Source organism: Rhopilema esculentum, chromosome 3 (genome assembly GCF_057945365.1).
Source record: "Rhopilema esculentum isolate cy_ngs chromosome 3, ASM5794536v1, whole genome shotgun sequence".
Taxonomy (NCBI): domain Eukaryota; kingdom Metazoa; phylum Cnidaria; class Scyphozoa; order Rhizostomeae; family Rhizostomatidae; genus Rhopilema; species Rhopilema esculentum.
In genome coordinates, this window is record NC_142817.1 from 4,518,092 (window position 1) to 4,542,997 (window position 24,906).

At 37.7% G+C, this 24,906-nt stretch overlaps 2 protein-coding genes across 6 annotated transcripts in view; one reads left to right on the top strand and one right to left on the bottom strand.

Moving 5' to 3' along the window:
- Nucleotides 1-24,906, top strand: part of LOC135692922 (contactin-3) — a 90,250-nt gene that overhangs the window by 52,115 nt on the left and 13,229 nt on the right. For 3 of the 5 annotated variants that reach the window (XM_065211268.2, XM_065211267.2, XM_065211271.2), the window contains 9 exons: nucleotides 9,479-9,546; nucleotides 14,196-14,300; nucleotides 14,959-15,252; nucleotides 15,733-16,044; nucleotides 16,898-16,997; nucleotides 17,587-17,768; nucleotides 18,186-18,452; nucleotides 18,816-19,109; nucleotides 20,082-20,378. In XM_065211268.2, coding sequence (XP_065067340.2) covers nucleotides 14,231-14,300; nucleotides 14,959-15,252; nucleotides 15,733-16,044; nucleotides 16,898-16,997; nucleotides 17,587-17,768; nucleotides 18,186-18,452; nucleotides 18,816-19,109; nucleotides 20,082-20,378 — 1,816 coding nt within the window. In that variant the 5' untranslated portion in view covers nucleotides 9,479-9,546; nucleotides 14,196-14,230. Of the gene's footprint in view, nucleotides 1-9,478; nucleotides 9,547-10,579; nucleotides 10,718-13,390; nucleotides 13,932-14,195; nucleotides 14,301-14,958; nucleotides 15,253-15,732; nucleotides 16,045-16,897; nucleotides 16,998-17,586; nucleotides 17,769-18,185; nucleotides 18,453-18,815; nucleotides 19,110-20,081; nucleotides 20,379-24,906 lie in introns of those variants that run through there. The other 2 variants (XM_065211269.2, XM_065211270.2) reach the window with 2 other exon arrangements.
- LOC135689890 (uncharacterized) lies at nucleotides 1,316-6,691 on the bottom strand. Its single transcript, XM_065207252.2, has one exon. It carries the CDS (start codon nucleotides 6,689-6,691, stop codon nucleotides 1,316-1,318), a length of 5,376 nt encoding a protein of 1,791 aa, XP_065063324.2.

Here is a 24,906-nt window from a genome sequence, read left to right on the forward strand (position 1 = left end):
AATGAAATTGCGTACCTATTTGGAGACGGTGGAAACAACTATGATGTTGGGGGGGGGGGGGTTTACTTTCTATTCTATCCTATTGTCAGTTGCATCAACGTAACGTAATCAGATTTTCCCAATAACGTCACATATTCACACTTATCTTTATTTTGGGTGACTATCTTAGTTTGTAATATTGCCAAGAAATTCAGAGTTTCAGAATTTCTAAATATTTCGCTGTCTAAGAATCTTAAAGATTGAACGGTCACTAATATTCGAAAAATATCATATTTCACCGCAAATAATTTTCACCCGAAGTGCTTTAAGAGCCAAGAAACATGGCGGTCAAACGATCAAGAACCGTGAGCAAAGCCAATGGAGCCAATAAAACTTAAGCGCTGCATCCAAATCCAGCCTCATTTAAACTTTTTAGTAGTTTAACAGGATTTCAGAGCCTTAATATATTGTTCGAAGGAAGATCTGCACTTTTGGACTCTAAAGTGCCTTAGGAAATTCTTCTTCTACTATTCTTTTTTCGCTATTGTCGCTCTTCACAAGTTAGCATTACAGTATTCTCTAAGGATTTCGGAGCCCCCATTTTGCATCCTTAACTGGCCAAAAAGAAGGACAAACCCGTGAACCCCCTCTTTGCGTCTGTTCTCCCTTCAAACGGTAATTTCTTCGCTAAGAAACTCTCTTTTGTCGGCGATATGTATCATTAGAAGTGTTTTGCTTTCAAATCCCGTCAAATTGTCAAACGGTCATATCTGAGTGGATTAGTGTTATTTGACGAATGAACCGTTGTACACAAATCAAGGGTACAAAACCTCTCTGATTGGCTTAATTAACCAATTTATAGCAATGCCTCGGCAGTGTGGGGAATCTCGTAAGGTCGTAGTTAAGGCCCTGTTACCTGAATCAAATTCCCAGTGACACTAAAGAAAACTCACTTTCGTTGGTTATGATGATTATTATGCTCACAGAATGACATTCTTACGTGAGGCAACCTCAAACCCTCTCTAACTTTTACTGATAGTTGCGCTCAATTTATACAATTTTCTAAATAGCCCTGGTCATGGAAACCAGGTCAAAACAAAACCAAACATTACGTAATTTTCTAAAGCTGAAATAGATCTAAGTACAAATCAAAACAAAGCAATCGATATTGCGTCAGACAAGCAATTTGTAGCGTTGGTTGCAAAACAAAGAAACCACGGTTGACGACAGCGTGCGTTAAGTCTAATACTGTCCCTGACGAAATATATCGTTTTAAGCGATTACCTAACTTTTAAGATTTACCACACCCTCCCCCTATTAAAATGTGACTACAGTTTTAATATCCATCTTCTAAGTCTTCCTGGTCTTCGTGAATCTTGACAGCAGCCATTTGATTTTTCGCATCATTTCTTGCCTTTCTTGGTAAACTCTCCCTTGGTCTGAACTCTTGAGCCTTCGGATTCAACTGGACATTAACTGCACAGTTTTCTCCCCCAACTTCTAAATCGCAAATAAGTTGGAGCGGTCGCTCAACGATGTAACCGTTGCCTAACTTGATCTTTAATCCCCGTACGACACCATCCCTGCCGATAATTTTTCCAGCAACTCTTCCAATTCTCCACTGGGCTCTGTTTTTTGTGTCTTCTTTCAACAACACTACTTTGCCATTATTCGGGATTTCAACGTGACTTCCATTTTGTTTGAGCTTTCTTTCCTCCAGCGCGTACAAGTATTCTCCCAACCACCTCTTTCGTAGCTGCTCCTTGCTTTTGGCCAGAAATACCATCCTTTTGGGAAGCGTTTCCTCGTCCCCTATTTTGTGCAGATCCTCTTGTAGCATATGTGCTGGTTGCCCTCTGATCAGTATGTTTGGCGTGATGACTGGGGTCTCGAACTCTTCGCCTTGGTAGCTCAGGGGGCGATTGTTCATTACGCATTCTATGTCCAAAAGTGCTTCTTCCAACTCTGCAAATTTGAGTATACTTCTACCAATAACCTTTGCGAGACTTCTTTTCATTGTGCCAATCAGCCGCTCAAAAAATCCTCCCCACCATGGGGCTCGTGAGAGGTTGAACCTCCATTTGATTTTGTCAGTTGCTAAGTAGTTCATCAACTCCTCATTCTTCTTGAGCCTGCTCAGCCACTTCTTGGTTGCAATGAAAGTCTTGCCATTATCGCTAACCATTAGTTTTGGTGTGCCTCTTCTTGCGATGAATTCCTTCATTGCTCGCTGGAATTCTTCCGCCGTCAGGTCTCTGCATAATTTCAAATGCACGGCTCTGGTTGTGGCGCACGTAAACAAAGCAATGTAAGCCTTCCCAACTGTCTTCTTGCTCACTCGGTACGTGATTGGTCCTGCAAAGTCAACGCCAGTGCACGCAAATGGATGTGTCATTTGTGACCTGAAACTTGGTAGCTGTGAGTTTGAAGGTGCTGCCAATCCCTGCACTCGAAACCTCTTGCACTTGTCACAGTTGTGAATGACCTTTTTCACCAATGTGCGGAGTTTAGGTACCCAAAACCTTTCCCGTATGCAACTCATTGTCACAGATACTCCCCCATGCAACATTCTTCTATGGCATTGCTCAATTAGTCGTTCCACATAAGTGTTACTTCGTGGCAGAAATATCGGATTGTAGTCAGGCACTCTTCCATGGCATCTCCATATCCCTAGTGGATCCTTTTTCAGTGGGACATCAGGCCTTATCTCCTTAGCTTGCTGCACCTCCCTGATCCAAAACATCTCTGCTGATTCTATCTCTTCTGCTGTCAGCATCCCAGTCTGCTTCTCCTGTCTGCGACAGTTGGTTACAAATCGAAGTACCAGTGCTGTTATTCGCAATGTTTTCCAAAGTGTATGCTTTTCTAGAAGATCTTTTACAGCATTTGTAACAACCTTTTCTTCTTTGGCAAGCATTAGTCGTTCCTTTTTTGGCAACTTTTCAGCTTCTGTTTCTTTACTTTCCCCAATTTCTGGTTGAACCGGCCAATCTTCTTTGCTTGATAGCCACTGTGGTCCATGAAACCAAAATGATTCCATTTGTGTTGGCTCAACTCCTCTGCTCCCCAAGTCGCTTGGGTTCTCACCAGTTGGTACATAGTGCCACTCCTCAATGTCGCTGTCGTTGATGGCCTTGACTCTATTGCGCACAAACTGGCGCCAAGTGCCCTTTCCTTTCAGCCAGTGCAGTACCGTAGTGCTATCAACCCATCCATGAATCTCTTCGATTTGGTAATCTTCCAGTGCCTTCTTCACACAGGCGACCAGTTTGCTCAGCGTATGAGCTGCTATAAGCTCTAGTCGTGGGATGGATTTCTCTGGTGCAACCCTTGCTTTTGCAGTGAGCAGGTGCTGGCTTGGTTCTTGATCGTTGTAATATGCAACCACGTAAACACATGCTGCCACAGCCATTTTACTCGCATCTGCAAAACCATGTAATGTGATGTACGCTACTTTTCCTTGAATGACACTTCTAGAGACACTCAGCGATGGCCGCTTGATCAGTTTCTTGATCCAATTCTTCCACAAAGCTGCTACTTTACTCTTTATTTCTTCATCCCATGCCAACTTCTCCTTGCAAACTTGACTATACAGTAACTTGGCGGTTATAATGACTGCTGAAGCAAGTCCTAACGGGTCGAACACACCATTAATCACTGACAGCATCTTCCTTTTTGTTAACACACCATCATTTCCCGTATCTGCACATCTTGACAGGCTAATTGTTAACTCATCGTTTTTCTTGTTCCATGGAATTCCCAAGATCTTCGTCTCACATGATTTTGTACCAACTTCTGTCTTTGCATACGTTGTTGAATCTTCTTCTACTGACGTAGACACATTCTTCTCTGGTGTCGGGACTTCTGCTTCTGGAACATTGCTGTGCCATTTGTGTAGGTCAAATCCACCTTCCTGTAAAATCTGCGTTGCTTCTGCCTTGAACTTGAGCAGATCTTCTTCTTTATGACTTCCAAACTGTACGTCGTCCACGTAGGTATTCTTTAGCAAAGCCTCAACTGTTTCTGGGAACCTTTTTGTATACTGGCTGAGGTGGTTTTCCAGTGTAGCTCCGAGGATATATGGGCTTGGTGCTGAGCCGAAGATGACCCTTGTGAATCTGTAAGCAATCATTTTGCGTTCTTCTAGGTTGTTATACCAAACTAAACGTTGTGAATCGCGGTCAGCAGGGTCCAACTTTATTTGAAGGAATGCCTTCTTGATGTCACCAGTGATGCAGAGAGGCAGCATTCGGTTTCTCAGCAATATATTCAGTATCAATGGCTGCAAGGGTGGTCCCTTTTCCAAGCAGTCGTTAAGTGAAGGGTCCTCTGGGCTGGATCTTGCCGAGCAGTCGTACACAATTCGCATTTTAGTAGACTCAGCATCTTCCCTGATAACTGGTTGGTGGGGCACATAATGGATGATTTTACCACTTGGTTCTTCTGGAATTGATTCCAAAATCCTTTCTTTGACTTGTGCTTCCATCACCTCGTGGTACTCTTCCAGTTTCCCCAGCTTTTCCAACCGTCTTGTCGTACTGTGCAACCTGGCCACAGCAAGCTTCTTGTTTGTTGGCAACTGGACATGATCTTCTTTCCACGGCAGTCTAGTAGAATAAGTGCCATCATCTAGTCGTTGTAGGCTTCCTTTGAAGGCTTCATGAAAACCATCTCCCGGTCCACTGTCTGTGTCTGCCAACCCTAGAACTTCTATTGAGCACATTTTTTCAAATTCTTCCTTTGGGGATAGCATCAAGAAGATCTTCTCTGTTCCTCCCTCAGTGTCCACGGTTCTTCCAGTCAGGGTCCATCCAAGCATAGTGAATTCTGCCCCGGGGTCGGCATCAGGATTTGGTCCAAGCACTGGAGGCTCTGTAGTCTTGATTCGTTGAAAATCTGCAGCACCCAAGATGATATGGATCGGTAGCCTATCTTCTTCCATATTTTCATCACCGAAAGTCAAACCTCTGAATCTGCTATATTTTGCCTTCAATGCCTTGATTCTTGGGTTGGGCAAGTATGTTAGAGTATCCTTCTCTCCGTTGATACACTTTAGGTCCAAGCAGAAACCATCAACCACATTGGACTGTACCGTGACCTTGAATATTTGCACTCTTCTTTTTACGGTGCCATACATCTGCTCAATGTTCTTTGTCTCAACACCCACTGGCTTCAACCGTAGCTGCGTTATGAGGCTGGTGCAGATATACGAACTGCTTGATCCACTGTCCACCATAATACGTGCTGGTATTCCATTTACTTTGGCCAAAATTGTCGCATGAAGGGTAGTTGTGACATCTAGTGCTCTCTTGCCCATCTCAGATTGCTGGTTCGCATTTTCTTCTCTACTCAGCGTCGTCGCATCGCATAAGGAGGTGTGGTGTCGCCTATCGCACTTTCTACACCCTCTGGATCTGCACTTGGAAGCTGTGTGCCCATAGCCAGTGCAATTAAAACAGAGCCTTTTGTTCTTCACAATCTCTTGCCTTCGAGCCAAATCAAGTACCTTCTGACAGTCTGAACTTTTGTGATTGTTGTAGTCGCAGTAGACACAACTGTTTTGTTTTCCCTTTGCTCTGTCCATTGTGTTTGCTAACATCATTTTGTCTCGTGGCTTCCACTCTGCTTGGTAGTCGCTAGACCTCTTCTTGGTACCACCAATTTCACTAACTGGTAACGGATGTCTGTCGATGTATTTCTCCAGATTTTCCACAAGTTCCTGTAGGTCCCAATTTTCCCAGTCATCATCCTTCTGAATCAAAGATTCTTTCACCGATCCAAGCTTATCAACTAGCGTGTAGACATAGCTTTGGGCGCTATCCAGCTTCTTCATGGTCACCAGAGTGCGGACAATCCTTGCCAATTTGTTGTAGAAATCGTGGATCTTCGCAGTGTTGTGAATGCTTGAAATTGATTCCAGCCCTTCAAGCTCCTTGATTAAAGCTTTGTGTATTTTGATGTCCTTGCCATAGGTCTTTTGCAGGATCCTTTTAGCTTCCTCGTAGCCATCTGCGGTGTGGGGTAGGCCCAGGATGTCCTCTTTAGGTTTCCCGTCTAGCAATTCTAGCAAGTAATTAAACTTACTGATTTCTGCAATGCATGATGCATCCACTTCTACCATAAACTGATTCCAAAATCGGAGCCAGTCCTTGTAATCTCCCTTGAATGGAGTGATCGTGTACTTCTGAAGTTTCACCGACTGCTGCTGCGGCTTGACATGTACATCTTCCTCTTTTCGCTTCTTTGCCAGTTCCATCTCCATTTCCAATTTTTTATTGTACCATCGCTCCTCTCGTTCTTGTTCACGGATTTTTGCCTCTTCCTTTTCTTGTTCCCGTCTTCTGTCAATTGATGCTTTTTCTTCTATAAGTCGCCGTTGGTGCTTCAGCTCGTCTTCTTTCTTCTGTTCTGTCTCTCTTCGTCTAAAGCCATCCAGCTCTTCTTTTAGCCTTTTCCTCATGTTTCGGAATTCTTTGATTTTTTCCTTCTGCTCTTTGTTCCATTCCCGTACTTGATCGATTGTCTTCTCCTCAGCGAGCATTTCCTCTGTGATTTTGTCTTTTGAGATTTCCAGTTTTCTTGTGATTTCGCAGACTCTTTCATAGGCCACCTCTATTTCCTCCTTTTCTCCTGACTCCAAAGCCTCTTGAACGTCTTCCAACACGATTTTACCAGTTGTTAGTTCTTGGTTGTATTTTTCCTCAGCTGCCATTTTGCCCTTGATATCCTTGTCTTTGATGTGGTCCTGGCAGGGTCGCCACTTTTAGTGTGGGGAATCTCGTAAGGTCGTAGTTAAGGCCCTGTTACCTGAATCAAATTCCCAGTGACACTAAAGAAAACTCACTTTCGTTGGTTATGATGATTATTATGCTCACAGAATGACATTCTTACGTGAGGCAACCTCAAACCCTCTCTAACTTTTACTGATAGTTGCGCTCAATTTATACAATTTTCTAAATAGCCCTGGTCATGGAAACCAGGTCAAAACAAAACCAAACATTACGTAATTTTCTAAAGCTGAAATAGATCTAAGTACAAATCAAAACAAAGCAATCGATATTGCGTCAGACAAGCAATTTGTAGCGTTGGTTGCAAAACAAAGAAACCACGGTTGACGACAGCGTGCGTTAAGTCTAATACTGTCCCTGACGAAATATATCGTTTTAAGCGATTACCTAACTTTTAAGATTTACCACAGCAGTGTGCGGTATTCTTATCAAATTCCTTTTTCGCGCATTGAGAATAGTGAATATCTACGGGATTGTTTCAATATCCGGTATCACTTTTAAAACGTTGGTTGCACGCAATTTTGGAGAAGATCATGTTTTGTTAGCATTAAAACAATGCTGTTTGGGTAATATTGTAATGATGCCATTGTCAGAAGAATGATTGTGCGTCAAACGTCGTGTGAATGTTTCCTTGACGTTTTGTTTCTAAAGTCCTCACGCGCGCAAGGAATTTCTTACCGCCAATGTCGCTTCAAAAATTTTACTGATCCTGTTAGAGCAACCTTTTGTCAATAATCCTAAACTGTTTATACCGAAATATATGATCTCAAAAGCCTCCTAAAATTTTTTTCGATCTTGAAGGTTTCCCCAAACAGGAACAAAGGAGTAAAAGCAAATGTCCCGAAACTACTCTTTAAATTAGTAAGTTTTGATCTTTGACTGCTTAAACTTAATTCAATTGCTGAGAACAGCACTAGAATGATTGAAAGCTCACAAGAAACACCTTTCCACGTTTGACCGTCGTACTGCTATTGAATTAGCCACACGTCGCTATTCCAGTTTATACTGTTACACATCTCTTTACGTTAAACGTGGGTATCACGTTATGCTATATTGCACTACACTTAACTGCATTACACGACAAGGGACTAGATTTTACAACAATACACTACACTACACTACACTATTCTACACTATACTACACTACACTACACTACACTACACTACACTACACTACACTACACTACACTACACTACACTACACTACACTACACTACACTACACTACACTACACTACACTACACTACACTACACTACACTACACTACACTACACTACACTACACTACACTACACTACACTACTCTACTCTACACTACACTACACTACACTACACTAAACAACACTACACTGCACTGCACTAAACTATACTATACTATACTATACTATACTATACTATACTATACTATACTATACTATACTATACTATACTATACTATACTATACTATACTATACTACACTATACTACACTATACTACACTATACTACACTATACTACACTATACTACACTATACTACACTATACTACACTATACTACACTATACTACACTATACTACACTATACTACACTATACTACACTATACTACACTATACTACACTATACTACACTATACTACACGAAGGAACCGATGCACTTCACCTCCAAAACTGAAAGTCATGGCTACCAGACGGTTTGCAAGTTTACCCGTCGTACTGGCATTCTTGCTGTTAATGGTATCACCCACAGCTTAAATAGGCGCCTGAGAACAGGACTATGGGCATTTATGGTAGTCCTTTTCGTGCAGGCATAGAAATCATGTGTTTATCTGAGTTAGAATCTTATCAGTGTGGCTTGAGCAAATGATGTCAGATCTGAGTTCTATCGCGTGCAGTTTCTTTGCTCCTTTGAATTTCTTCATATTAAAGGAGTATTTTTGTTATCATTTTAACACTATATTGTCAAGATAATTAATCAGCGCAAAGCCAATAATACAGAAGTAATTACGATACATATTCGGGAACCTTACCGTTGCGTGTATAGTCAGGGGTTTAAAAGAGAGCAAAAGATTAGGCTTGGATTCTAAAAGTTATGGTAGATCCCATAAAGATAAACTGTTACTGGTAACAGATCTATTTACGTTACAAAGCAAGATGGTTGCAAGCGGTTATTTGAGTTTTCATCCACCCAGTTTTCGTGCAGATCATGGCAGCTCATGAAAGCAAAGCTCTTCAGACATAACGATCCAACTGGAGGTCGGCATTTTTTGTATGTGAAAAACTTTGGAGATGTTAAAACTGCAGCTCATGCAAGAAGGCACTGATTGCACTTTTTACTTTAAAGCTGATCATCCTGGTCGGTAATGCAAATGGCAAAAAGAGGCCTTGCGAATCAGCCATCCATTATTTGGCACCCTATAAACATAGCGAAATTGCGTGATATGGGGATGTAGATATGGGAAGATATTTTGGCACTCTCATTTTCTCTTAACTCTGTGGAACCACTGGGTTTTTTACATTTATAAAGAAAAATGTAGGCCAGTATTTTTAAAGGATCGAGGTATAGCGTAGTCCCCTACTGCCATAATTCATTTCTGTTTATGATTGTAAAATTAACTTCTCATTAGCCTTTTGATTTTGCTTGTTTTTAAGAGTAAAAGCCAATTTATTTTAATCATACTCATTGGTAAACTTTAAGGCACGCGTTTATAAACACATTTTCTCATTTCAATAGAGTTCCACAATTAAAGACTATTGAAGACCGTACTTTATACTAAAGACCAAAGGCAGGAATCAGCAAAGGTAAGTCTCAATGATCTTTAAAATTATGAAATGATATCGCATATTTCCTTTGTACGGTGATTTGTCTTGGCTAAATCGTTTTTTCATTTTATTCGTAACCGAGTTTGAATGTTTCAATGATTTGTGCCACAAAATTCTCATTTCTGTTTTGGACTTGTTAGAACATTGATTAAATTTCATTAAGATTTCAGTGCTATCTTTTGAGTTTCTTAGAACTTATCGATTTAGAAGTTGCAAAAGACTTTTTCTCTATTAATACCAACCCTTTACATCGGCCAGGATAGAACCTCTACTCTATAATAAAAACCTGTCATGCAATGACCACTTCTTTCATTCTAAACCTTTATTTTTTGTCCTGAAATATGCCATCTGCAGCGAACTTTTCTGAAATATGCCATATTTTGTCTGCGAATCAATTACTTCAAGACACACCCTGTAAATGACATACAAAACATATCACACCTTATTGAAGCAGTAGTTCTTTTAGTTCACATCTGCAACAAAATTTCCTTTATTTTAACGAGTTCAATATCATGCTTGAAGGGCATTTGACACAGGTAGAAGTGGCTTACAGCTACTCGACCACGAGCGGTTGACCAATCAAATTGCGCGCAGAAAAAAACACGTGAACACCTTCCGCTTTTCTGCAAATCGGTGAAATCCTAGAGCAGCACGCAGTGGTTTCACGTGAGCGGTTTTCAAAACCTTTCTCGTGCGCGTACTCTGATCAATCTGGCCTAGGTTATTTCTGGATTCGCTGTACTTATGCATGTCAAATTAAATATCATTATTAGCATAAAGTGTGCAAATTTCTTCTCACAGAAGGTTTGCCTTACAAGTTTTCCCACCATGTGGTTTTTAAAACTAAATAGCTTGGCAATCCTGTCTTCAAGCTGACTATAAACAAACGTCTTTTGATTTCGACTCAAGCTGCGCTGGTCCTATTGCAAACCACCATTTCCTCATGTATAATTTATCAAGTCACATATTATCCGACGTTAATTGTACAACAGGTTAATTTCTTTAATAAGAAGACCATTCAGATTGTCTACACGCTTTCTATTACATCAGGCTAGCGGTAAGATTCGACACTTGTCCAGAATAACCCGTTATTTGGTACATTCGTCTTCCATGCCACATTTTGTGCCATGCCGCTTTTCTCCACTGTCTAGTAAGTAAGAAATGTTTGTTTAATTCTCTTGCTTATCCATTCAGTTTATGTTGTGATTTGCTGATATTTCAACTTGACAGCAATGTTTGTTAAACCGTTGTGCATTTTATGCCATTTCTAACTGTTCTCGGTGTATTTAAAGACTCCAGTGCACCATGAACCCAGTGTTTTCAAAGACTCTACATCTAAATTTTTTACGTCTTCACATCAAATTGAACGCTCCTTCTCTTTCTATTAGAAATTCACGTCAATATGTGTCAACGCTTATCTACTTTGAATGCGTGAATTCTTTACGTTTGCTTGCTACACGCTTCTCTTATCAATGCTTGAGAGTACGATTTTCTTCATGGCCATTAGACCTATCAACACTTTGGACCTTCTTTTCTTTCTTTCAACTGCAGTGCTTTTCTCAACAAATTACTCATTAAAAGCTTCTTTAACTATAGCAGGCGTATCAAAGATTCCCACTGCGCCCCTTTTTTGCTGCCAAACTATTTGATCACTATAGACAAAACTATTTGGCCAGTTTCCTAGTCTAACTATTCCTTCAAATAGCAGATTTGTATAATCTACCATACCTTGCTGACTAATGATAGCTGTTTTATGGTTACCTACAGGGACCAACTTTCCAAGTGCTTGTTGGTTTCTTCGTTAATGTGATCAAAAATTCCCATTGAGCGTCCGAAAACTCGTCTACAATTAGCAAACCTGCTCATCTGAATTCATCATTCTTTTATTCAACTATGGCTATTTTTGGTACTTTTACTTGTAAATCATGTTTCAATGTCTTATGGTCAGCTCAGTCTGAGGATGATTTCAGGCACATTCGTGCAACATACGTTTAGTTAAAAGTTTTGTTTCATAAATATCTACCTCAGTCCTTCGCATAGGTTTTTCCTTTCGTTAATGTCCAATAATTTCTCAAATGGTTTTTAATCCCTCGAAACCAAAGTTACTTCTAAATGTGGCTGCAAAAGGCTCAATTTTCTAGTTTTCTATTAGTCAAAACGTAGCTAAAATATCAGATTCCTAATACAGTAGGGCTCGAGTATAAGAACCTTTCGGCTGAAGTGTCAGAACTAGGCCTAAATCCGATAAAAACAAATTGTACCGAACATGAGAATCATACTTGCAGGTCACAAAAATTAAAACGTTGAACCTTCCTGCATGAAATAGTCGGTCTATAGTGCCCCATTCATCTATGTAATTAAAAATAAGGCAGTAGATTTTTTTGTGAAAACCATTTGGTAGTGTCTGTCAGTTTGATATCAACATTTGTTCGTTGATCCTCTATTTAGATTCGTGCCCAATTGTCTGCTATATTCAAAATGTTTCAGTTTGTTTGCACAATCACTTGCCTGTTCATACCATTTGAAGGCTTAATAAATAGTTGTTCCTGTCTGTACAGAAATAAGACTGATCTAAGTTCCAGTTAGCTGGGAAGACCGTGCGAAATGTTTTTACCTTAGCTTTAAATTTCCTTTTTTTTGTATGTTTCGTATCAAGTTTGCCGTAAGAGTTTTAAATTTGAAGTTTAATGATTGAAAAAACTCTTTTCAGTTAGGTTTTTCGGGAAAATTGAATTATGCCTTGCAGGACTCTTTCCCTGAAATACGATACGTGCAGTTTTAATGCGCAAATACAGTTAACTTAACACAATTTTCGCATTTTGTTAAAACATGGGTCAATTAACATATCATTAATATTGCTATCTTATGTATGATGCCTTGAAATATAACGTAAAAGCACTAAATATTTGAACTTCAAATTTCGTTTTCAACGTTAAACTGTTGTTTGGTAAATTGCAAGTCATAGTTTTTCGAAAAAGTTTTGTCACGGAATGGAAAGAAATCTTTTCTTTTCAACGACCCACGAGAAGAGATTTGAGGTTGTTTTGATTTTAAAGACAGTCTTAATGGTATACCTTTTTGGAATGTTAGCTTAAGGAAAACTAAGAAACGGTGTTGTGCGTCATAGAGCACTGCACTATCGCTTGACTTCGATCAATCTTTCAAAAATATGACAAGAATGACATTGTTCAAGTTAAAACCTTTACAGAACTGAAACAGCTTTGGACAAAAACATGACTCTATTTACTTTCTCCATACATTAATGTCATTGGTCATATGAATTAAATAGGTCACGCCGGCTGGATTCAAAACATAGGGTTGAGGCATTTGTTGTGAAATATTTTCAATGGTAAAAAAATCGATGAATTCTTTTTATTTCGCAAGAGCTTTGCTCTGTTTCTCTGGATTGTTAGGCGGGAAAACGCCGGAAGGTAAAAGTTTCAATATTCTGGTAAAAGTGAATCTGCCAAATCATGATATTTCCGGAGTTGTAGGATTACTTCAAAGGCATTTCAATTCCCTATTCTTTATCATTTTTTCATTATAAAACCAGTTGATGGGAATGCAAATTGTTATCCTTTTTCAAGTGACAGTTTGGCTTCAACTTTGGCCGACTCCATTCTTAACTTTGGCTACTTCTATACAGAGACTGGCTCAAAAGTCCATATTAGAAATTCTAATGCTTTTTACACATTTGAAATTTTCAAAAATCTAGCTTCTGTGCATTCTGATCAGATTTTGAGAATATCTATTTTTGTTGTGCAACTATCTGAAATTCTCTCAAACCTCACGTTTTTCCCACCGAATTCCTAGGCAAATTACATTGATATACCCATCTGGATCTACAGAACAACCGCTGGCAATTGAATACATCTAAAGTAATGAATAACAATATTGTATAAAAAGACTAATTCATGGTGCCTTATGACTGAGGGGATTGTTGTGAAATTCTGTTTCAGCTTCAAAACCGCTCCATTAATTATCCATCAGTTTACTCACAGACTCTGTCATCCTTTTAAGACATAACTTGTGACCATTGAAAACATACATGGTTATACTAAGCTAATTAATGTCAAAATTCTTCAATAAGATTTATGGCTGATGCTTGGGTTGCCTGATTAAAGTGCTTCGTGAAATCAATTCTTTTGCAATGGGAAGCTGTTTGTTTTGGTATGGTAAAACAGCTGGTTAAAACTTTATGCAATATTAAAAATTTATTAATCGCTACCCACGCCTCGCTATATTCGAGTATATTGTTTAAGACTTAGCATAAAACAGGACGTCTGGAGAAAGATCTTACAGTGGAGGAATGTAAAAGCAATCATGAATAAACTTGTTGTTTTCACTCGATTACAGCTATGCATGTAAGCATGAAAACTGTGATTTGCTATCGATAGATCCCTTTGTGGTTTCTGCCCTCAATCAGTATCCATACCTTTTGGCCTGATCTCTTTCGATTGAACAAGTTAGCCTGTTCTTAATGGCTAATAATTAGACACATGGACTTAAAAACGTTTTTAGTCTTTGTCAATTTTACCAATATAACAGACAGTTTTATCATGACAGGAGTTAGCAAATTGTTTTGAAATAAAGCTGAATTATTTTGACAATCTCTCTCTTTTTTATAGTAAAGGATGACGGGCATTCGTTACAAATGTGAACGATGACATGGATCAAGAGCTTTTATTTGAGGGCCCTAACGATCTTGCTTCAAATAACATTGATTTTATCAGGTATGAGATGTTCGTGATATCATTAAAATTGATTTTGTATATCGTGTCGATATTCACTTTGATATGGTGATTATTGATCGATCGATATGATTGATATCCTCAGATGTTTCATGATATGGTCTTACGTTATATATTCTGTTGTGATTTTGCGAATCAGGTTCTAAATGAAAGCGTGATAAAAGTATTATCTGTCCTGAGTGCTATTGTATTCGTTCCAGCATGTAATGTATTTAATTTTTGTGACGTTACTTTGTATTCTTCAATAGCGAATAAATATTTAGTCCATTTTTATTAATAGTGCTATGCAACATAAAACAGTAAGACATCCAGTAAAACGTTTGTATCTTGGCATTTCTCGATCAGTGCTACTCTCCCTTGTTGAGAGTAGCCCGGTTTTTTGAGGTTGCATTTTCAAAGTTTTCGTCACAGGAAAGATATTCGGGACAAAATATAGACCCATTTATTATGGTCTATTACAGAGAAATGTCAATAAATAAAGAATTTACTGCCATATTATATTCTTATCAAAAGTGCATTAATAGACTTCAAATTTTAAAATTCAATTCCCGCAAATAATGAATTCAACTTCAAAAGCTTGTTAAAGTTGCTGCAGATTTTAGTTTCATTATTCTAGTTACAAGCCTGGTTTCTTTTGCAGATGAAAAAGGTAGAGCCCAACCCGTTATACGATTACCACCAAATGACATCATCGTGCAAAATGACAATATCACCATACCGTGTTTAGTTGATGGAGAGAGACCTTTAAATATAATTTGGCAGAGAAATGGAATAAACTTAGATATAAAAAATTCAAATCATTTAACATTGCTTCCGGATGGCCCCTTGATAATTTCGAAAGTCGAGAAGAATAGAGATCAAGGACGTTATCGATGCATCGTGGGCAATTCTGTTGGCAAAGTAGTCAGTAAGGAGGCCGAGATCATCTTCCCATGTAAGTATACTCTTTCCTTCTTTCTCTTGCAGTAAGTAATTGTTGTCTGCGTTATTAACGCGGCTATCACTGTGTATGTATCGGGTTCTTCGCCTGGATTGATTGGTTCATTTTGGTCAGGAATAATTTCAAGCTCTCGATTTTTGATTCGATAAAACTTTTTAATTTGAAGAATAAGACACAACAGCCAATGAACAGAATGAGTAGCTTCTGAATTACAATGTCTTTTGTAGTTTGTTTACGTTTTGCTTAGCAGGTCCCATCTGGAAATAATTTATTTTACGTCAAGATTTTGCTCTTTGAAATAGAATTTTTTATATGCTAATTTTTTTTAAATTTGAAATAGAAGTTTTTTCAGATATCCTTTATTTATATGCTCGTTTTTCTACACATTAGCCTTAGAAATTTGTATTAAACGTACCTTGCAATATTTTGCCCCAAGAAATTTCAGAATTAACAAGAATCATTTTGTTTCAACAGATATGGACAAATTTTCCATGCCTGATACTGAGGTAACAGTCAACGAAGGTGACCATGCACTACTGGAATGTCATGCGCCAAACTCATTCCCTGATCGACATATTTATTGGACCAAACGTAGTTCCGAGAAGGGTGACGAAAACAATACATTACATTCGGTAGAAGGAACTCACTATTCAACAAATTCTGATGGGAACTACTTGTATTTTGCTTATACTAAAACGACGGATAGTGGGCAATATTATTGCAATGTTGAGAATCATCATCTTGGAAAGCATGAAAGCAGGACGGTTGAATTGGTTGTTAACCCAGGTATATTTTCAACTTTGAATCTACAGTCCCGGACAAAAATGGTTGAGACTTTTCAAGGAAAGCTTATGTTTTCACTTCTCTTTCAAAAATAACTTTTCCCCCTCCCCTAATTTAATGTTGAATGCATGATTTTGAAGGAGAAATGGAAGAACTACAAATCCAACATTGATTCGGGGGGGAAAGGGGGGATTCGAATTTATAGGGGCGATGTAAAGTAGAAAATTGCAGAAATTGCATTTTGTCTCAACAATTTTGTCCGGGATTGTAGCTTGTTTCGGAAAATGAGAAAGGTGTTTTAGTGTAGCTTCACATTTCGTATATTTTGATTTCTTGGTTCCCGAAAGCTATTCTCAACATAATTTAAGATGCAAGTGGATGTTCTTTTTCTAAGAAATGTATTTGTCGACTAAACTGATGTCTTTTACTTCTGCTAGAGATTCAACAGTTCCTCTTTAAGCTATTTTATCAATTTGACTCCCGTCTTAGAATCTCTCTTTTTCCTATCCCTAAGTGCAGGATAATGAAATATCTTCATCAAATGTATTGGTTATCTTCAATTTACTTCCTAAACCATTTATGTACCTTCGGCTTTTGAGTTTTAAATAAACTGCAATAACTTGAGTTCTTTCAAGTATATTGTACGATGTACAGTGATTAATTTTGTATACACAGCTCAAATCGACGCGTTCTTCCATCTAAAGCCTATAAATTTTCAGTAAACAAATTGAGTTTAAATTGGCAGCTGTATTCAATCTTTGCGTAAAAATGAAGTGAAAAGTCAGGAATTCATTATAGTTTATGTCTGAATGGGATTTAGGTGACTTTCCTTATAACAGCTTCTCTCGTATTTCAGTTCTAGTCCAGAAGAATACTGCTCCAAGAATTTGGCACGTCACAACGAAAAGAGCTGTTATTGGAGATAACTATGACATTGAATGCATTGCTTACGGAAGGTTAGATATGTGATGGTTAATTCGTTGTCAATTGAGCTTCTTGCAGACATGTAGTTTTGTATGAATTTTGTGTCGTAAATTTGTGTTCAATTATGAGCAGTTTACCGATCTGAAAGTGAAACTAGAATTCAGGATCTTTACGCAAACAATTATTTGGATTGGCTTAAACATTTTTAGCAAATAATTATATAAACATTTTAGCACTGTCTTTGTTATAATAATTTATCGGCATTTTATTATTCATAAAAATCATTATTATAGAATCTCAAGTTGTTGTATTTGAAAAAAGTACATTTTAAGTTACAGGAAAACTGAATGAATTCCATGATTATTGGTATTTATCTCTAAGCTAAAGAAGACAACTATCCTGACCTTAAAAAATTTAAAAAAAATTCATTTAAACCCTAAGAGTCCTACTCTCAGTATACAGATTGGTCAACAAGGGTTAAATTTATTGAGTTACCCGGCAAATTCAGGCTTTTTGGGGATGTATTTAATGCTGAGTACGATCTTGGTGTTGAATAGACTTTTATTCTTCATCCTCAGCTAAGTCTAAAAGTTCATCCTCACATTGCTTTTTGTTTCTCAGGCCTGTTCCTCAAATTAAGATTCGAAAACGTGACTCAGATATCATCCTTGGATCACGTGATGGAAATAAGAGAATTGCCAAGTTCCGACCGCTTTTAAAGTCAGATATCGGTGCCTATATTTGTGAAGCAAAAAACTCATTCGGACAGTCTGATTCAAGAACGTTTTATGTAACAGGAGATGGTATGTGATTTTGCATCAAGTATTTTGCAATTAAAATGTTTACTTGAACCGGAATTTCTAGTTTTCATGCTTCTGATGTCAGAAGATTATGATTTTTGCATTTATTTCATCAAATGTATCATTTTTGTGTATCTTTTTGAATTTTTGAATATAGATTCTAAATTGAGCTTCTGTTATAGGATATGTGTTTTATCAATTATAAAAACGAAAGTTTTGTAGCTTAGTTGTAAAAGAGGATTTTTTAAGTTAAAGTCTTATTTTAATAACACTAGTAGCAATTTTTATAACTGGGAATAAGGTGCCAATGCCACTGGTCCCAACATCCGGATTTACGCAAACTTGTCATTTTATGATTTTTGCTCTACTCAAATGAATTCTCTGCAAGCTTATATGAAACAAAATGTATTTTACCCATAGAGAGACCACGCTGGATTGTCCAACCAGAGGACACGTTGGCAGATATCAGCGAGTCGAAAACTCTTCACTGCTTGGCCAGCGGGTTGCCTATGCCTTCGTACACTTGGTTTTTCAATACAAAAAGAATATTCACAGGAAAGGAGTATACGGTAGCAGGTGGAAATTTGACGATATCCCCGATCGAAAAACTGCACTCTGGGATGTATCAATGCAGTGCGAAAAGTATCCATGGAGAGTTGATGTCGTCTGCAAGATTACAAGTCATTGGTATGTTTATCTTTCGTTTTTCATATATGTCTGGTTGGATTTTTTCATAATAAATTTCGCTTCCCTAGAGGAATTTTATGGGAATTTGGGAATTTTAACCAAAGCTAAAATTTTATATGAAATTGATATCAATTTTGATTCTCGAGTAATATTAGAGTATTATTACTCGTGTGAGGTTACTGTCACCAAAGTAACTCTATTCTTGAATAAACACAACAATTATTACTTTCATATTTATTTAGTATATTACAATGCACATTTTATATTTGGGTGCTTCTTGTATTTTATCAGTATATGTTTAAAAGTTAGACATCTTAGCTCTCTTCCCGCGATCTTCATATCTAAGTATCTTTTTCAAAACAGAAATTCCAGCTGGTTTCGGACCCGGTAGCGTCTCACCCTCTAATACCCACGTGCTGATAGGTGGGGTAGCTGAAATCACGTGTAGTCCAATAGGCTCACCGAAACCTTCAATTCGTTGGCGAAAGAGCGATGCTAATGGTGAAAAAGAGGTTCTCAGTCAAGGGAGAACGACAATTTTACCAAATGGTAGTTTGAGGATTGAGAGAGTTGTATTGTCAGATCGGAGTAGATACAAATGCTTGGTGCGCAATAGCATCGGTTCTGCAAGTAGAAGTGCTGAATTGTTTGTCAGAGGTACGTAAATTGAGTTTGTTTGCCAGTATTTCACATTTTTATTCTTACATATAGACGTCAGAAGCCCTCTTCCCAAATGAGCCACCCTTCCCCTCCTAATATCATTGATTTTTCTTATATAACATTGGCTAAATTTTTCTAAAGCAGTTAAATTGATGTTTTTTTCTAATTCATTTCATTCAACCGAAAATAACAACATTTATTTAGTAGCTAATTAAAATTACTTATAAGAGTCTTTCGAACAGTAGTACTAGTCAGTTTTTGTAATTTCAGTACAGGCTAATTATACTGACACAACTTCACGTGTAAAACAACTTGAAATCACTATCACGCTTGCAACACAACTCTATTGTAACCTTCTTAAAGACTCTATTCTCTGGGACTAAAAAAATTCAGTTATTGTGTATAAAAAGCTACCTTGATATGTAACAATAGTAGTTCCTGCTAACCGCCACATTGAAATTGGATTTCAAGGTTAAGTTTATCATGTCATCTCTTTGAGAAAATGAAGCTTTGTTTGGCAGCAAAAGGGCTCAAGAAACAATTATGCTTTCCTCTCCAAATTGGAAGAAATTGAAAAACCATTTCATGTTCTTTTAACTCCTTTTTATACTAACTTTGGACAGTTGCTATATAAGGAGGGGGCTGGCTTCAATGCCGAGGCTTCAATCCCTATTTGCCGTTAACAAAGGCGTGGCCACTGTAGTGTGTTTTACCAATGAACAGTTCACCTTGTATATATGTATATATCATAGGACAATTGCCTGATGATCGCATTAAGCGTGAAATTTGGAGAAACAACCGTCCTGTTCTATGCACCAAATAGCTAGTACAGCTCTGCCTATACGGTATCGACCACTTCATGACAGACCGGTAGAGAGTTATTGTTCATTTTATACCATAGTAAACATATGTATATTTTGCTTGTTGCATTCACACTCTTATATGTTGTTCTGTATTTTAACATTTCAGCACGGATAGCAATCACAAGACCACCTCAGTCTGCTACGGCCAAAGTCGGCACAAGTATGAATCTCACATGTGGAGTGGAAACAGCAAATGTATTAGAAGTCTTTTTCAGATGGGAAAAGAACTTTGTTAGATTAATTGAAAATAGCCGTGTCTATACAAAAAAAGTCGGAACGCACACGTCGGTTCTGCATTTTGCAGCCTTGCGTATGACCGACCTTGGAATGTACAAATGTGTAGCAATGACTACTGGAAAAATTGGTTCTACGGACACAGCTGAGGCGTACCTTACAGTCACAGGTTAGTGGCTTATCTTTGAATTCCGGTGATTTGCAGTTATTAAATTAGGCCAAAACTTCATATTGACTATTTTTTGAAGACAGCTTCTGTGGCGAAAACACCATTTTCAAAAAAGCTTCTACTGAAATTCGAAAAAAAATATTTTTTGTTTTTCCTTGCCTTCATCATATCTGACTATTTATTATAATCTAGAGATGACATCATTAAATTGAAGCATGCTCAAAGTTTTCCTTTGATTGAGAATTTAGTATCGAGAAAATCTTTGTTTAAGAATAAACTTGAACTCAATTGGTTGTGAAAATTCCTTATTATTTTACTAATACCGCTTAATGAACGCATCATTTGCATATGTCAATAAACAAAGGTTTGTATACTTTTCCTTTAAATGTCTTTTTCGTATATTTTATTTATGTAAAATTGTATTGTTGTTTAGAGCTTCACCCCTCTCTTCGAAAATATTTGCTCAAAGTAAGTTCTCTTTGAGACGTTTGCTCAGCTGCGATGCAGTTCTGCATCACATTTCGTGCTGCTGGCATGCATATTCAGTTTCGGAGGGGTGAAGGTTCGCCTGTTGTTACTGCTCATATCCTACTCCTTTTAGCCATGTCTGTCAGAAGGGTGGCCCTTATATGGAACACATTTCCCCAGGAGACTGATCGCATTATACTCACTGTTTTCCTGACGCTACCTAGTTTGCATCGACATACTGCGAGGCAGAGTTTAATTGCGATAAACACAATGACAGTTTATCAATGCGTGCGCGCTGGTCGTTCTTTCAATGCGCTGGTGATTTCAAACTTTTTGTTCCGTATGCCAGAAATCGTGGCCTGCAATTATATGTAAGATATTTAGTAAAATAGATTTTCATCAGAAGAGTCTTCTTTTGAAGTAGTTTTAGCAGCTGTAAAGCGTGATAAGGTCAAACCATTTGTCTTTCGAGTGCAACTTGAACTTAACAAATAAAAGATTCTACTGAGTTAAAAAACTTTTGCTGAATCGTTTGTTTTTATCAAAGAGGTTTGTCCTACAAACTATACTCAATTTTGCAAAGCAGTAAGATGTTAGGGATAAATACACAGAACCTTTTGCTATTCTCAAAAGCAGTTTTTTAATAATGACCACAAATATTCATTATGTTCCGAATTCTAAACAATGACGCACGTTTTAAAAGGATTCATTAATTATGTCAATCGCCAATATACACGTCCATCCTCATGTCATTCGGCCGTCTTTATCAACCTTTAAATCTCGTCAATGTCTTTCTCGTGAGTGACTAGACGCTTTTTTAAAAGTTCAAGCTATCTAGCTTTGCTTCCTATTAGACATATTGACCGTGATGCTTAGCGCAACAGATCAAATCTATGTGAATATGCTTTGATACTAAATTGATAAAGATCGTGAATCTGGTATTCTATTTGGGAGATGCCGAGGTTCAAACTGATCAGATAGTGTTTTTACGTGACATCAATGATGTTCAAATGATTTTATATTATTCAAATTCTTTGAAACATTTTTCTCAACTTGTGTTTGATCTCTGCTCTACAATATCATTGAATTCGGATACATTGGTGACTCGTGTGAGGTGCTATATCATTCTTCTTTCAATGCAAACATGCGTTACTGTTCGATGTATGAATGGAGACGTTCAATACTTTGTTTTCATCGCATCTTCCAATGCCTCCTGTTGACTACGTTTGCTACACAGTGCACAAACTTCTTTTATGGCCTGCCATTTGACTCGTTTTGAAAATCTATTGTGATTTTCGTCACCTTGTTACTGCAAGGTGGAACAAGAAGTCAAATCTTGTTCCAACAACCGATTGCGAAAGAAGTATCTCTTTTAAGATCCAAACCTAGATTTTTTGCTAATCAATATAAATGCAATCAAATCCGTTTTACTACATGTTTACTTAGCGCTCTTGGCACCCAACTGCAATTTACAAAAGTTAACAATCCGCCTCTGAATGTCCGAAATCTGCTCGAACTATTTCTTGCTGTGATCTTCTATTAAATCGTAACACCATAATCCAATGGTCTATCGTCCAATAAAGCATATTGTTTTTATCATTTAATTAAAGCTGACCGCTGTGTCTATTTATTATCATGACCATGTTGGCTTGATCTCCATATTTTTATCTCTAATATTCGTATGCGAAGTGAGATTAGTGCTTCATTTAATTCCAATTAATTTCCTATTAGAACATATCTGCCTCCTGGTATTTCCATCTTTGGTTTACTGAGGTGCCCTTAGTTGCTAATCTCTAAATCCTGCCCAACTTTAAAGCCTCATTCTCTCTATTACCCTTTGTCTGCTTTGTTTTAAATGAAACCCTCCAAATATTTTTCAAACAATAGGAAGCCATTGCAAATGCACGTTACGCTGAAACTAGAAGGCTATTTGAACTGTACTCCAAATTTCAGTGCAGATGCTCTCTGCTTGTGTATTCTATCTAAAGCACTCGCTTAACTTCTTGTTCGATACTTTTTGTCATTAAGTCTACCGAAAAAGCATGGGATAGGTTTTCAAAGCAATGCCAGTCCATGTAATTTCAAGCTCACATGCGAGCAGAATCCTACACGATTATCACTGTTTCGATACCCTTTTCCAGGCAACAACACTTCTTAGAATGTTTCTCATTTGCTTTCGTAAGCAGAGATTTCTCTTAATGGTTTATTATTGGGTCAACGCGAACGAAATCATCAACCCAATAACATAATTTTTCCTATGCTTTAAGCTTATTCTCATTTGCTTACATAAACGAAAGAGACAGAATGCCTCGAAATTGTTGGGAATAAACCTTCTAAGACAAGGAACAATGATATGATACAGATGATAACATTTGAAACCAGAAATACTCCGAAGATGTCAAGAGAATATTCTTTTTTGCATTTTTTGCTTTCTGTAAAAAAACTTGGCTTCTTGTTAGTTTCCTCTTCTGTCTTCTTGTCACATCCTACCTTCTTACCTATAGATTCTTGCAGATTTTCATACTCTATACAATTTTAACGAGATTGTTGACAAAGTCAGTCGTGCACGTAACTAAAGATGCCAAGTTGCAAACAGTTTCTTTCTCGACTACATCTGAATCTCCTTCCTGATTTTTTTAGAATTGCTAGATATTTTTTCTTTTTCTTTCTACATGAAACAACAGTCAATTGTTTTGGTTTCCAAACTTCCAAGGAGTTACCACGGAGAAACCACCGGTTACTCGCTACGGTTCATAGTTCAATACTTCAGGGTCAATACCAACTACTTTGAGTCTTTTTCTCTGTTTTTCTTTCGTTGCATTTTATTCAAGCCTTTCCTTGCTAGCAAGACTTTAACAAATAGCTTTCGAAGTATAAAAAACTTGAAAAATAACTTTGTGGTGAATAATTAATATTTCTTGAATGATGTGACTCGAAGTAAATGTGTTTCCGAAAGATTTACTTCATTTCAACATTGTCTTTACAACATGAGCACAGACCTGTAAGGGACTTGTATTTTCCTTTGATGAACACTACACCAACCCCCGTCAGTGAAAAAGTCATTCTTACATGTACATCACTTCTTAAGCTGTTCAAGAATAGTTGCATCTTGGCTTTTCTGAAGCTATCCCGTTCTTGCTGAAACCTGTTTCTTTTATCATCATTAATTTCAAATCATCCGAAAGAGCCTATCCCGCTAATGGGCAGCGTGAAATTCTGTCTAAATTTAATATCCTAAATTATAAACTTATTATTCCCTTCTTTTCTGTTTTTTGCCGCTAGTTACACCGCTAACACTTTAATCTTCTACGCTTAATTTCATATTGTGTTATCAAGCATGTGATTGCATTCGAGTCCGGATTGCAGCCAGTTCTGGATTGTCATCTTGAGTTCGATTCGGTTTTCCCATCGATCCATCCAGTTCAGGGCTTCGGGTTTCAAACATTAGCCGTCAATCCAGTTGTTATACTCAGTTCTGGTAAGATTAACCGATTCTTTTTGTAAGGTGAATTTCGGCCTGTAAAACAAACGTAAAGGAATTAGTGAAGGGATAGGCTGCATAATCCAGTAAGATGCTTAAAACATAAGAGCATTTAAAAGATGTCTTAGGGAAACTGCTATGCAGACCCATTAGCACAAGGTCTAAAGAATCCTGGCATCTGTCAAAGTAAACTCTGTTGTTTTGAATCGTGGAAAGCTGCGTCTTAGCTACAAGCATCTGGATTGCTTTCCTTTTTATTTCTGTTAAAAGTTGCATTGGAGAACGATGAATTGTTCGCCTTTTTAAAAAGGTATGACAACAGGCCTTGTCTATTGGAGAAATACTTCTCTCATCTGTTATTTCCATGGCATCAACTGTTCAAGTTTATCTTCAATTGTGGCGTATATACATTGTTTATTGAAATTACAACTGTGAATTATTGAAGAAGCTGGTGTGGCTGTGGATTCCCTTTTCCACGTGCTAGTCATTCGAATAAGAAGCACCGTTGAAATGTGAGTAAAGCAAGCAAGTCTGTTTATGAGTCTTAACCAAAAGCTAGCATTGTTTATTCACTCTGCA